Here is a 14,250-nt window from a genome sequence, read left to right as displayed (position 1 = left end):
TCATAGGCAGTCATTGGAAGTACACCATGTAATATATTAATCATCCCTGTGCCACCCACAAACATCCAGGGCTGGCTGGAGCAGAAGGACCCCTGTTTCAGGGAACCTCAGCCGCCTCCTCTGCCAGGGCCAGGTGAATGGACAGGGAACAGATTTCTCCACAGTGACTGCAACAGCTGCATTTGCTGAACCACTCAGGAAAGCAAGGTTCAGAGGGGCCAAAACGAGCCCAGCATGATACAGAGCTGGGAATGGCCCAGAGGAATAAAGGGAATTATGTAAATGGATGGGCAGAACCGGAGATGAGGAAAGGCAGCCAGTTCATTGTGATGCCAGGGGACGGAAGCTGCCATTTCCTTTACATTTTGTATCTTCCCTGTGCAACACAAGCAAACCAGGCACAGGATGTCCCCCCATTCCCACCAGTTCTGGGCCACCCTGCAGGCTGCTGGGGCTAAATGCAGGGAGGACTTGGAGAAGGGGTAAAGGGATGGGAGAAATTTGACACAGGGCAATGGTGCTTGAGACCCAAATGCCTAAAATGATCATTGAGAACTGAGTCCAGCACTGCTCAGCCCATCCCTCATGTGGGAAAAGCATTTGCCTGGGGCCCCTTTGAGATGTCCATGAGCCACCTGGATACTCCTTCTGCCCACAGATCCATAAGAAGGGCATTGTAAAGCACGCTGGAAAACAGACCATGGATGCCCCACTGGGGGTGACCAGGGCACCCACAAAAAACAATCATTGTGGAGAGGAGGTAGTACAGTTCATGCTCTCACTGCTTGTCAGGGTATAAATCCTCCCACTTTCACAATAGCCTGTGTCATCCTGAGGCATTCCTGGACAGGGGAAACTCATTCCCTGCTGCACAGGGCATGTAGAGCTTGGAGCAAACCTCTCAGCTGGAGACAAACTCCCAGGACACCATCCTGAGTGCCCTCCTGGCACCATTTCTGCACACAACTCCTGCAGACATGCACTCATGGGAATGGTTTGGGTTGAAGGCACCTTAAAGTTCATCCAGTTCCAACCCCCTGCCATGGGCAGGGACACCTCCCACCAGACCACGTTACTCAGAGCCCCATCTAGACTGGACTTGATCTCCCTTTCCCCACTGAGCCTTCCTGGGGGCTGTGAAACCTCCCACCACCCCAAACAGAAATGCCCCAGCAGTTGTAGACACCACTCAGCCAAACCCTTTCCTCAAGACACACCATCCAACCCACTGACAAGCAAACCACACATCAAACACCTGGCAATGGACAATTTGTTCTTTATTGATTAAAAATTAGACACATGCAGTAAAATACAAAGTCCAAAAAAGGAAAAAAAGCCTGACTATTTTACATCTTTCATTATAATCTACAATACACCAAAGTTGTGAAGAGGATCCGTTTTCATTAACAGAGCATTGTCCTTAAAAGTAGGAACTAACTTAAAATTACCACCTGCTTCCAGGTTCTGATCAGAAATTTGCACAAAAACCAAATTCTTAATGACACTGGAAAACAATTATGAACAGCATTGGCACTTACTGGAACAACATCAGAAAAGACAGTTGTCTAGCACTGTAATAGCCCAAGTAAATATTTTGGATCCCTACCCAAAAGATCTGGAGATCTATAGAGCAAAACCCATCAGCTTCTTCCTCGCTTATTTTCTCCATTAAAGAACTACGGAACCTTGGGTTAGTGTGAGCTCAAGCTCTCTTAGTCTTGGCTTTGGGAAAATGGGGAATAACAATAAATAGATGCTGCATTGTTCCATTTGAGCAGTTTGAGTCCTAACCTTCCTCAGCACCAGTACACAAATGAACGAGGAGGTCCCCAGGGCATGCAGGCAGAGGAAAAATAATACTGTACCACAACTACCTTGTCTCTGTATCCTAAAGGCTCCCAACACATCCACACTGAGCACAGGGTGACGGGAAAATCAAGGTGCCAGCCTGCTCTTCCCAAGCCAACAAGCTCAACAGGGGATACCATAGGGAGTGCTTTGTGTCAGGCAACAGGGAATGGTGCCAACACACACCAACTCCCTGCTATCGGGCACTCGCTTCCTGGGCTCTGGAGAGCATTGGCTCAGCACCCTGGGATGATTTCACTCCCAAATCCTCATCTTACTCTCCCTCCTCTTCACACTCATCCAGCCATGGGGCGGCAAACAGCCCATGGGGACACACCCAATATCCACCCAGAGGCTACAAGCAACAGGGGCGGTAAAAAAAGAACATGCACAATTCAGGAAGCTTCCACAGCTGCTCATAGAGAACAAGATATAAATACAGATTGTTCATCTGAAGACATGGAAATTAGGAAAAAAAAAAAAAAGACCAACAGAACAAAAGTCCTAATTGAACCTAGTCATTCCGCTCTGTTTCTGCATTGTTTGTGTCTGATGGAAACAAAGCACGTTTCCATCTGCGTGTTAAATTACAGACAATTTCTGTGTAGAAAACACTCCAGAGCCAAGAGCAGTTACAAAGGCCAACTGTGAAACAGTAGGGAAAAAAAAAAAAAGAGTCAACACCATTTATTATTCACATATTGCATTACAAGTGTCTCTTATCAAACTCAGAGCATAATTTATATTATTCATGTAGAAACTCAACTTCAACACCACATGGAAAGAAAAGCTAAATAGGTGTGTGACAGGGGTGCAGTGACATCCTGATCAAACGTCGAGGCTTGGGCTGGCGCGCAGCCCGACGACCCAAGGGATTTAGTGCAGGAGGGACAAACCCAGTGCCCGCTTTTGCCCAGTACAGCCACTCTACTGGTGATTCTTTATTGCTGTAAAACACCACAGGGATGGTTCCACGGGTACCAGCTTGCAAAGGACTGGGGAACACGTTGGGAGGCCAGCCAGGCATGACCAAACTGGGTTTCAGGGACACTTGGAAGTGCATCTGTTCCAAAGGCAGAGTGACATAGATCACTTCTCCCTGTGAGCGTGGATACTGTGTTCATCATCTGAAAGACCAGTTTCCAGGCAGCAATGCCTCCCTGGTCTGCTTCAAGAACAGACTACGTCTAAGATGCAGAATGAAAGCAGCAGGAAGGATTGCTGAATGTAAATTAAAAGGTTCAGCCCTCATGCCATGCCTGGCACTCATGTGGAGAGAACCAAAATGATAAAGAAAAAAAAAATAAAATTAAGGCAGTTTACAAAGGGAAGCTGACTTCTAACACCTCAAAGAACTTCTCAAAAACACAAACACAAGGGAAGGCAGCTCTCCCTCCTGTGAGTTAAGACTCCGCTTGCATTCTCAGTTGCAAGCATTCAAACCAGCAGTTTTAAAACACACAGCCAAAGAGAAGCAGATTTCTCAGCACTCCAGGTGACCCAAACAACATGTACATTGGTGTTTCAGACAGAAGGAGAAGCAGGTAAAGAACCAAAAAAAAAAAAAAAAAAAAAATCCGTTCAGTATTAAAACTTGTGCAAAAATAGCAAGTGAAAAAAAAATGAAACCACATGTAAGCAAACACTTAGGCAAGATGATCAGAGCAGTGGAACCCCCTGCTTCGTACTCAGTAGTATTTTTCTTTAAAGTAAGGCAATAATAAAACGAACATGCAGGCAATGACGTGTTGGGTCTGCATGTTTGAGATGACAGATACAAAAACATGAGAGTTGTTTACAAAAGGTGTAAACGTCATCGGTAATTTCAGGAAGGTTTGTGATCCTATTGAGGAAAATGTTAAAGCTTCTAGGAAGGGGGCTGTAGTTCAATTCTTTGGCAGTAGTGGTTTTTTTTTAGGCTAACAGAAGCATTACAAATATGCACATGTGGGTTCTCTGTTGGGAAGCATCTCCTGGGACCAATGTTTAGCTGATGCTGAGCTGTGCAAATCCTATAAGTTTGCCATCATCCGGAATTTCTGAGCCATCGACACCAGATGCCTGAAACAAGGAACAGAAATCCAAATAGCAACACACATTTTCTACCTTCCAGCAGAAGCCACAGGCAGGTGTAGCAGACAGGGTGGGGGGAGGAAACAGACACAGGACAGCTTTGCACTGTATTCAGCAGCTCGCACTACCCAAAGTTAAAACTGAGTGCTTTTGGATTTTTGCCTTCTTTTTTAAGCTATGAAGGGCTGGGACTGAAGTTTTGCCAGTGTCTACTCCAACTGGACATTGTATGATTATATGTGCAATAACTGGGGCAAAAGAAGTGAAAACTTTTTACAGGAAGAATAAGAAATAAGAGCACTTATTGCTTCACTCCCAATAACCGGTTATGCCCTCGCTTTGCCACTGTAACCCCCCTAAATTTCACCACCTCTGAAAGATTCACCTGCTCTACTCTCAGTTTTGGCTCTCTTCTTTGGCTCACTACTCTTATTTTCCTTTTTTCTTCTTCATTTCCCCATTTCCTCCTCAGGGACAATGTATCTGGACTCTCCCTCATTCTCCTCCTCCAGGAAAGGAATCTGTGGCAATTCTTAGCCCATCCACATGTCTTGAAATATTTCTGCAAGTGCAAATTCCAAGCCCCAAAAATACCCCTTTGCAGCATTTATATATATTAATTAGCACATCATCTCATGCTTATTTATCCCAGGTGCTGCTCAGAGGATACAAGCAGGGAGCCTGCAGTGCCCACAGTTATACAACCAGTAAGAAGCTTTGGGAAAGAAGGGAGAATTTAGAGTGCATACATCAGGTGCCTGCAGTAAACATCTACATGCAATGCCTTCTCCTTTCAAGGGACAACTTGATCAATTAGGGAACAGGAATAAATACCAGTCTGAAAGTGATGGATCTGTTTGCCTGGGGCTCTTCCACAATTTTCTGCAAATTAGCTGCAACTGAAATCACACAGACAAAAAGAAAATGGGCAAATATTAGGACAGGCTGTAGAAAAACATTCCAAACTCATTAGTCCTCTTTCTATTACTTAACAAACTTTGAAATTTACACAGATAAGGAAAGGTTTAGGTCTTAATTAGACTCAGTCTACTTAAACCTAAAGCTTTGAACTGTGAAAACGCTGTTATTGTTACTACATTAGTCTTTCAGAGGTAGTTATTTTTCCCAGGATGTGATGGGATCAATAGTAATAATGCCCAACTGCATCTGGAAATCCAGTTAATTCTGCACTAGCAGCTTTCCTGTGTACAAGGAACAGCTGTGCTTGCTGCAGTTGGAATACACAGGCAGTGCTGACAGTTTAAAGCCTCACCTGCTGCACAGGAGGATACATTTACTTAGCAAACTGCTGTTTGAGGCAGCTGTTCCTCCCCATACAATTCATGCTGTTGCCCCAGGCCATGTGCACCTCATACTTCCTTTCCCAGCCCTAATCAAACCCAAAAAGCTTGGCTGATTCCAGTCCCAGAGCTCTCTTGCACAGGACCTGTGAGCAGGACAGGCTTATGAGGCAGTTTGGTGATGCATCTCTTTTAGATGATAATGATCTGGCTAATGAATCAATTAGACTTCATTCTGTATTACAAGGAACATTTGCTTCACAATGTTACCAACTAAATCATCTTCTTGTGAACTGGAGGTTGCCTACATGTTGGCACAGAACTGTCACCAGAATTGATAGCAGTTGTGCAGGGCCACTGGGGTAGAGACTCAAGGCCAGAGGAAATTTTCTTATGACCCACTAATCAGGTCATTTTTAAATGCAAAAAATGACTGAAAAAGTTAGAGCAGAAAAAATAATTTGTAATTACCTATTACCAAATCTCTGCCATCAACAAGACCTGCTGAAATGAGCTCCTGAGACACACCATCTGCAGTATCTGTTGAGGAAAAACCAAGAGCCATCAGCACAGAGCAGAAACCGTCCAGCTGGTGAAGGCACCACAGAGAAACCTAAAGGAGCTTGTACAAACCAAATAGCAGAAGTGCTCTTTACAAAAGATAGATACCAGGGTGCACACCAGGTGCTGTGAACTCCCTGGAATTCACTGAAGGGTTTCACTTTAACCATATCCATTTGAGCTCTACAGGAGTGCTCCAAGCCCAATCACAACAAGTCCTTTAGGAAGGCACTGTGGACAGACACTCACACAACAACACAACACCAAACACCAAACTTCCCCTTCACACACTGCAGTTTCCCACCAGCTCACCTTTCCCTGGGGTGAATTCAAACCGAATATCATGGAGCTCTTTATTTGAATTCCTGTGGAAAGAAGAGAATTTTATATAAAAGAGACCATTTCAGGACATGATAGGTGGCCAAAGGAGAGTACTGTCAATGGATAATCAGTCCTTGAATTCACTGCATTCTACCCCCTCAAAGGCAGAAACTCATCACTTGGATGTGCATGTGGAAGCAGCACAGTCTGCCTCTCAGGCTGACAGAGCCTGGGCCAGTCCAGGATAAGCGAGTTCCACCTCTCTGGTACAAGGCCATGTTGTTCCACTGTCTCAGCAACTCACATCCCTCAGCAGAGATGTCCTTGGAGCACATGTTCAGAGGAGGGAAGTGCTCACTGGCTGCAGATACACACACATTATGGAAATGATGCTCAGAATCCCCACTCCAAGGCCTACCAAAAACCAGGATGCCTCCAGAGATGAGAGGCAGGTTCTTTTAACAAGAAACAGCAGTGTGTGTAATGAGTGTTTCTGCCTGTTTCTAGTGACACAGACCAGAATCCACTCTCTGAACTGGGTAAAAGCTCTTCACTCAGAACTGGCTGAAGTCTGAAGTTGTGTGTGAAGATTAAGATGATCCAGCACAAGGCCAGAATCCCTGGATTCCTGAATCCTTTTAGGGAACCCAGCTAATTCTCCTTCCTCTCCATGAGAGTTTAGCAATGTTTACACAAATATCAAAACCTCTTTCAATACACAGATTTTGCCAAATTGAAGTGGATGCATTTCCACGTCATGGTTTCAGAAGAGCAGATGAAATTCAAGCTGACAAGCACTTAACCACCACCCTGTTAAGGAAAAGGCACAGGAGAGTGCCAGTGGGCCTCTCTACAAAGGCTCATGTTAACAGAACAGGTCAGCTTTGTGTCCTTACCTTAACCTTAATACAAGGTTGATGGGGACTCTCACATCTTCCTGTACCGGAGCTGCAGCAGGGGCTGTAGGTGGGGCCTGCAATGGGATTATATAATTTTAAGCAGGTTAACAATTCCTTGCTCTGGTTTTAAAACTAGAGATAACCTTGATCAACTATAGATACAAGTAAAAGTTTAACTCATCTTTGGAATCATGGCACTACAGTGAGAAAGACAACAGACCAATGAACCAGGAAAACTTCATACTTAAACAGCAGAGTCTCTTCAATTGCCTTGAAAAGAGCAAAAGCTACAAAACTTTGAGAAATGCTAAAATGGCAGGAGACTTCAGAAGTGCTAAATGTAAAAAGATTACTTGTTTTGCATTAAAACTTCAGGTTTTTGGATATTCATGACAGCTTCAAGACCTCCTGTGTTTTAATCCCTGCCCCAAACATCTGATTTAAAAACCTGACAACTGTATCAGGAAAAAATTTAATTGGCAGATTAGCATGTACTTTCAGTTACCTTTTTTTCCCACTGAAATCAAAGCCTTTAAGAGCATCTAGCAGCAATTTTATAGCTGCCTATTTTCAATTCTAAATTACTTCTGAGTAACTATTGGAACAGGTAATCAAATAATTTCATATTGGCTAGCAGCAGATTTCCAGTAGGGACAATCCAGGAGTTGCCCTGCACTTGTGATATTTTCAGTACAGACCTAAGTGTTATTCACTCTCCACCAAAAAAACCCGAATAAAACAGAGAGGGGTCGGTCACCTGTACTGCCCATGCTGAGGCAAGGGTTTTATACCTGCAGGAGCAAGATAGACACAACACCAGGCTGATCATTGAAGCATAGAAGCCTTGATCAAGCATTCTCAATCTAGATCACTTGTTTTTTCACAGGAGAAAATGAAAATAAGCCTTTGTTTAAGACTAGCATTTTACTCCAAGGTGCTTTTGCTCCAGCAATGCAGCTCAGGGCTTCTGATCACAACCTGGTTTCTGTTGAAGCTGAAAACTGCCAGGTGAGTGAAAATGAACGTGGGCTCATGGAGAAGCCCAGAGCTCTGCAAAACAGACCAGTGAGCAACAAGAACCAGAGGAGGGCCATAAAGAGCAACACACTCACACAGGGCTGTCAGGAAGAACATATGTAGAGCTATAAAATAGAGCACATTGACACTAAGAGCTATAGAGAAGAACTCACTGACACAAGTTCATGAAATTCAGCTTAGGACAAGCTACCAATAAATAAGGTATTGGGCACTAGTGGCAGATATTCTGCTAGTGCATATCCCAAGTGTCACTGACACCAACACTGCTCTAGCCTTCACTGCTGCTGCTCTTTCAAGTGCTGGATAAAATTCAGGGATTAAATACTGGTCTTTTTAAAGAGATTTGAAGGGGGTTGATTTAAGTATTGAAGTTACTTTAATATCACCAAGAATATGTCAAACTTCCACTGTTTCAGATTGTTGTAGCACATCTGGAATAGAACAGCTACGGGCAAACCTGAAAGCTGGCAGGGAGGGTGTCTGCTCTTACCTGGGCTGCTGCTGGGGTTGCTGCTGCTGCTGGGGCTGCTGCTGCTGCTGCTGCTGGGGCTGCTGGAGGAGCCTGGCTGGGTGGAGGTACAGCAGTTGGAGGTTGTGCAGGTGCTTGTCCTGCTGCCTGAGGTAGTTCAGTAGGTGCTTGTGCTGGAGCATTGAGTGAAGGACCTGGAGGCTCAGCTGATGGAAACAGCTGCAAGCAAAAAGAAGTTTTAGTGAGAAAAGGAACTCAAGAGTTCTGATTCAAGCACCAGCTTTCCCAGAAGTGCTTATCTGCCACATAAATCACTTAGAGTTCAGTGCTAAGAGCATTCCCAGGCCTCCAGGACATTAATGCTGATCCCAAGTTGGTGTTCAGGGGTTTAATGTGTCATTATGTTCAGGGACCCATTCTGCCCTGACATTTGCAAGTTTTACTCACCAGTAAACCAAGATACCAGCATGGCTGTGGATCTTGGACAAAAATTACACTCTGTGGAAGGCTGCATGTATACAGAGCTATCCAGATGGGATGAGAGCACCCTATCCTTCAGTCTCCCTCTTTCCTGGAATCTGAGTCCTACTTGTATTTCCAAGTAGCCATGCTCTCAGAGACAAGCACTCTGCTTTGACTTATTCCTTTCAGAGAATGAACCCCAGCAAAGCAATGAGATAACTACTGACAACTGAGCCTTTCACCAAGCAATTGTCAGAGTAATTTGGGTATCAATGGAAAGCGAATTCTGAGTTCTTCAAACCACACTAGAGAAGATTTGGATTGGACTTTGGTCTCTTGCAAAAAACAAAACCACGAACCAAACAAAAAAAATGCATATGAAATTAATTTGAGGGTGGGAAGAAGAGCTAAATGGAAGTTTAATCTCTTTTTCACCTTTTCTTATTCAGTACAGAGAATCCAATTTTGGCATGGGAGCCAAAAAACTGTCAGTTTGATGGCACTTCAGTGTGCCCTCCAGCTTACTCTGACAGGTTGTAGGAAATATAAATCACCTTCAATGCTGGAAACATGGACAGGAGACCTCCAGTGGGAAAATTCATTCCAAAGGGATTCTGGTTTTCATTTTTTTTTAAATTCAGCATTTATGTCAAATTACAGTGTCAGAACCGTGGTGTTCCTCAAAATCTCCCTTTACAAACACTTCTTGGAAACAAATGAAGAACAAGACAGCCCAACCCAAGACAAATTTCTAGGAGACAGCTCTGTTTATCTTTCAACACGGGTAAGGAAAAGACAGACATAGCACAGTCTCTGGCAGATAAGCTGTCCCTATCACTGAAAGATGAGACATACTAATATTCCTAATGGAAGAAACAGTTCAGAACTGAAGAAAGATGATAAATTGCAACTGCAGTTGTGTTTGCTGTTAAATATTGCTACAGAATTCTTTCATGGTTCTGATCAGGGTTCCAAACCAGAGAATTAGACAATGCAAACCAGACATCCTAAAGTTGTGTTCTGTTGTGTTTGTGTAGTTTAGTTTGGCTTTTTTTAAAGGAGGAAAAAAGAAGACAGTTGTTTTGCTTAGATTAGTCTTGTGACCAATTCATTACCCTGCAACAAACAGACTTTTGCCACAGCAAGCTAACAAGACATACAACAAACTTACCTCAAGAAGAGCTCTTGGCATTACACAGCCAAGGATTCCTTTTATAGGGAGCTCTTCAAACAGCTCAGCTAGATACTGGCTTCTACTTCACACAATACTGCTTTCAAAGGCTAATAAAGCATGTTCCTTGAAACAACAGCAATAACTAGGAGTCATCTTTTCAAGAAGCCATTTGCAATTATAACTTACCTCGGAATTCTGTACAGGTTCTTTCACTCTGGGAGACTGAAAAAACAGAGAAAAAGATGTTATTGCTTAGACTACAGTGAAGCTTACTGACTAGGAGGACTTGTAAGAACCATACTGAACATGAGAAACCTACATAATTGTTTCAAGTCACACGTGTATTAGGATGCAGGATAAAAGAGACACCACATAATTTGTTGTCATATTGTCCCACCCAGCGGCACAGACACGTTTCAGACCCTGCAGTCAGTATTTTCACAGTGGCACACAATACCCTAAGTTGTTATCACTGTTAGCCATTAGCAAAATCCAGGACTCTTGAAGATCACTCAGATTGGATCAAATTACTTAAGCATCAAGATAGGAAAATCCATTTTAAGCTACTCAAGCCCGGCAGAAAGAATTCTGCCACAAAACAAGTTCCCTTCACTTACTCAGAGAGGTAGTTTCCAAACCAACTTGCTTAAAACATACAGAACCTTTGTAGGGTGGAAGGGGGGAATTAGCCCTGCTTGTGCTGCTTTTTAGAAGGAAATCCTTGGCCTGCTCTCTCCCTGACCTTGGACCCTGCATTCTGCTGTGCTCTTTGTGAGAGAAAGCAGAGAACTGACAGGTAGGTGTACACTTAGCAGTGAAACAAAGAGGCCAGTGGAACAAAGGGGAAAGTGCAGGCAAAGCAACACGACCAACTTTTGCTTATCAGTAAAACAAACAACACTGTACCACCTGTTTCACATGAGCAGGGAGGAATTACCAAGTACTCTTGTAATGCCCTGCAATTAAGAGAGCCTGCAACTTTGACTTCCAACAAGTCAAATTACTATGTGGGAGATAGGTGGGATGGTTTGGTCCATGTTGGGAATAAAATAAATCCTGTTCCTTCCCTACATAATGGTCTAAAAGGTTGCTGTTAGGACAGTACAAGCTGGACAGCAGAACATTAATGCTCATCATGCCCCCACTCTGAGAGTTTCTCCACTAATAGAGGCTAGTACCTTAATGAGTGCAGATTAAGCAATTTGTAACATATGACTCAGAGGATTCTTGTGAGAAAAGTTTAAGTCTTACTCTCAGAACAGCAAGTTTCAAAAAGGCCTCTGGATAGGCGGAGAAGGAACAGATCCCTCAGCATGACTATGTGTAGGCAGTGTCAGGGAAAAAGTTACATAGCCAGAAAGGTAAAGCCTGAAATCCATTCTAGTGTGCTCAGCCTTCACTTGACAGTTACCAGGTGGGATGAAAAACATGGCATTGCTGCCAGAGAAATAGCCCTGATCCACATCTGCAGGCCACAGCTGCTGGAGTGTTCTTCTAGGAACAAAGCTCATATCCAAGAGTACCTGGATGCCTCAAAGAATTACATAAAAAGAACTTGTCTGAAAGATCAGTGTGCTAAGCACTGTACAGATGAATATGGAAACACTGGCCCTGCCCCTCAGCTGACAATGATCCAGATAAATGTCAAACAGAAGTGGTGAGAGCCAGCTGATTATGAGCCAGCAAGTGCCGAGGTGGCCAAGAGGGCCAATGGCACTTGGCCCAAGTCAGGAACAATGTGGCCAACAGGACCAGGGCAGTGACTGTCCCTTGTACCCAGCACTGCTGAGGCACCTTGAGTGCTGTGTTCAGTTTTGGGCCCCTACCAGCAGGACATTGAGGGGCTGGAGCAAGTCCAGAGAGGGAACAGAGCTGGGAATGGCTCTGGAGCAGCAGGAGCAGCTGAGGGAGCTGGGAGAGCTCAACCTGGAGGAAAGGAGGCTCAGGGGGGACCTTCTCAATCTCCACAACTCCCTGACAGGAGGGAGCAGCCAGGTGGGGATGAGGCTCTTTTCCCAGGTAACAAGTGAATAGAAGAAATGGCTTTAAGTGGCACCAGAGGAGGTTTAGATTGGATATTAGAAAAGATTTCTTCACTGAAAGGGTGCCCAGGGAAGTGGTAGAGTCACCACCGCTGGAGGTGTTCAGAAAACATGAAGAGGTGGCACTTGGGAACAGGGTGAGCACAGTGGTTCTGGGCTATCAGTTGGAGTCAACAATCCTGGAGGTCTTTTCCAACCTTAACAATACTATGATTTTACAAAACACACAGACAGAAAGAAAACAGGACAAACATTAAAAAACATTTACCTAAGGCATCAATAGAATGCCTTTGGGGATTAGTTCTTAACTAATTTTTTGCTTGTGTAATCAAAGATGAGATGAGTAAGCAGAGAAATATGAGCACACAACCCACCACTGCACAGATTTATTGGGTGCACAATTTAACAGAAGGTGCACAATTTAAAAGCCCACAGAGCACAACTGCTTTAATTTGAATTCAAGGTCTTAAATGCAGAGAGGAAGTTCAGAAGGTCTTTATATCCAAAAGGTAATGTTGACCCAGCAATTCACTATATTCAGTGAATTGAAGAGATATTTCTTGCTCTTGATATAATAAATATTTGCTTGCTTTCAGGTGCAGTCCTAGGAAGCAGCTTGTAAAATACATGTTTGCACATACTAAATTCACCCTATTTTTCTTGTAAAGTGGAAACAAGTAAAAAATACCAACACTTTTCATTTATGTAGATGATTTTATGCAGGTTAATACTTCAGTATTTTGGCACATTAAGTCAATCCACAGGGCCTCCTTTTACTGTGTGGCTGACAGCAGTAAAATGCAGGTACAGATGGAATCACAGAATCACACAATGTTTTGGGTTGGAAAGGACCTTTAAAAATTCTCTACTCCATTCCCACATGCAATGAGCAAGAAAAAAAGCAGCCACCTAGTTAACAAAAATTATTCTATCCAGCAACTTGGTTAACATTCCAGAGGGATTTACAGACAGGCAAGATTGATACCAAGTGTTTGAAATATGACCAAAAACACAGGATAAACACTAAGCCTCAATAACACCACTGTATTCATGGCAAAACCTGGCAGTTTGGATACAAATCTTGGACTGCTTGGAAAGGAATCAAATTCAAGTACCCAGGCAGACTTGTAGTGAGGTCTGAGGTGCCACAGTGCCCTTCCTGACAGCCTGAAACACACAGGTGCCCCAGAATGCTGTGTTACACATGGGGTGCCTCCAAAATGATAATACACATCTACAGGGAGGTGACTGAATTAAGACCCACCATTCCAACATCCATCCTAAAGGTTTGCTGAATGGGAGACCTACAAGTAATGGCCAAGCACAACCCAAATGAGAGTGATTGGGAGAGGCAGCACAAGTACAAGGAAAATATATCAAAGCATCAAGCAAAAACTGTCTTGAAAAGGAGCTTGTAAACATGTGTGTCAATCTGTTTTTTCCTGCCTAAGAGGAATGAAACAAGCAAGTACTGTTCAAAACACAGTAAACAGTGCTAAGTTGTGGTATCCTGAGCTTTGAGACAAGATACACCAAGTTCTAAATAATCTCTGAAACAGTATTAAGGTCTTTGACAATACTGCCCCCTAAAATTTGATCATATTCTAGCCTACAAAAGAAATTTAGAAGAATTCAGATTATAAAGATCAAAGAGTTTCAGCAGTAGCCACCTTGTACCAAGAGATTTTCCTTGATCATGCATAATATGAAGCTGGACACAATAAGCTCTTTAAGAAGTCACAAGAGCTGCTGTCACAAATAATGAATTTACTGTATCAAGTGGTTTTTAAAAACCCAAGCATTTCAAAAGAAGCTGAAAAGATGCAAAATCTTGCATTTAATATTTAAGTGTCTATTCACAACAGCAACAGAAGCCAGACTAATGAAAGAGAAATGACAGAAGTTGTAAAGGAATAGATGCTTCAAACCAATGTTTTTTCCCCTTCATACTGAAATGCTTTCTCTAAAAAGCCTTCACTGTCTCACTAATTCAATTACAGGATGATTAAAACACAGAATCCACATCCAGCCACCTGCTGTAGTGAAAAGGGACCAGGCAAAC

The 14,250-nt window shown here is 43.4% G+C and overlaps 1 protein-coding gene across 1 annotated transcript in view; it reads right to left on the bottom strand.

Annotated features, from left to right (window-relative positions):
- Window positions 1–1,258: 1,258 nt before the first annotated feature.
- Window positions 1,259–14,250, bottom strand: part of OXSR1 (oxidative stress responsive kinase 1) — an 87,714-nt gene continuing 74,722 nt past the window's right edge. Inside the window, exons 12-18 of the mRNA XM_058831594.1 lie at window positions 10,333–10,368; window positions 8,532–8,729; window positions 7,001–7,077; window positions 6,096–6,148; window positions 5,694–5,762; window positions 4,756–4,820; window positions 1,259–3,909 (exon numbers count right to left, since the gene is read on the bottom strand). Of these exons, the coding sequence (XP_058687577.1) occupies window positions 3,835–3,909; window positions 4,756–4,820; window positions 5,694–5,762; window positions 6,096–6,148; window positions 7,001–7,077; window positions 8,532–8,729; window positions 10,333–10,368 (573 nt within the window). The 3' untranslated portion in view covers window positions 1,259–3,834. The remainder of the gene's footprint in view (window positions 3,910–4,755; window positions 4,821–5,693; window positions 5,763–6,095; window positions 6,149–7,000; window positions 7,078–8,531; window positions 8,730–10,332; window positions 10,369–14,250) is intronic.

Source organism: Poecile atricapillus, chromosome 2 (genome assembly GCF_030490865.1).
Source record: "Poecile atricapillus isolate bPoeAtr1 chromosome 2, bPoeAtr1.hap1, whole genome shotgun sequence".
Taxonomy (NCBI): Eukaryota; Metazoa; Chordata; class Aves; order Passeriformes; family Paridae; genus Poecile; species Poecile atricapillus.
Note: the sequence above shows the minus strand (reverse complement) of the source record. Positions and strands in the feature narration are given on the sequence as shown.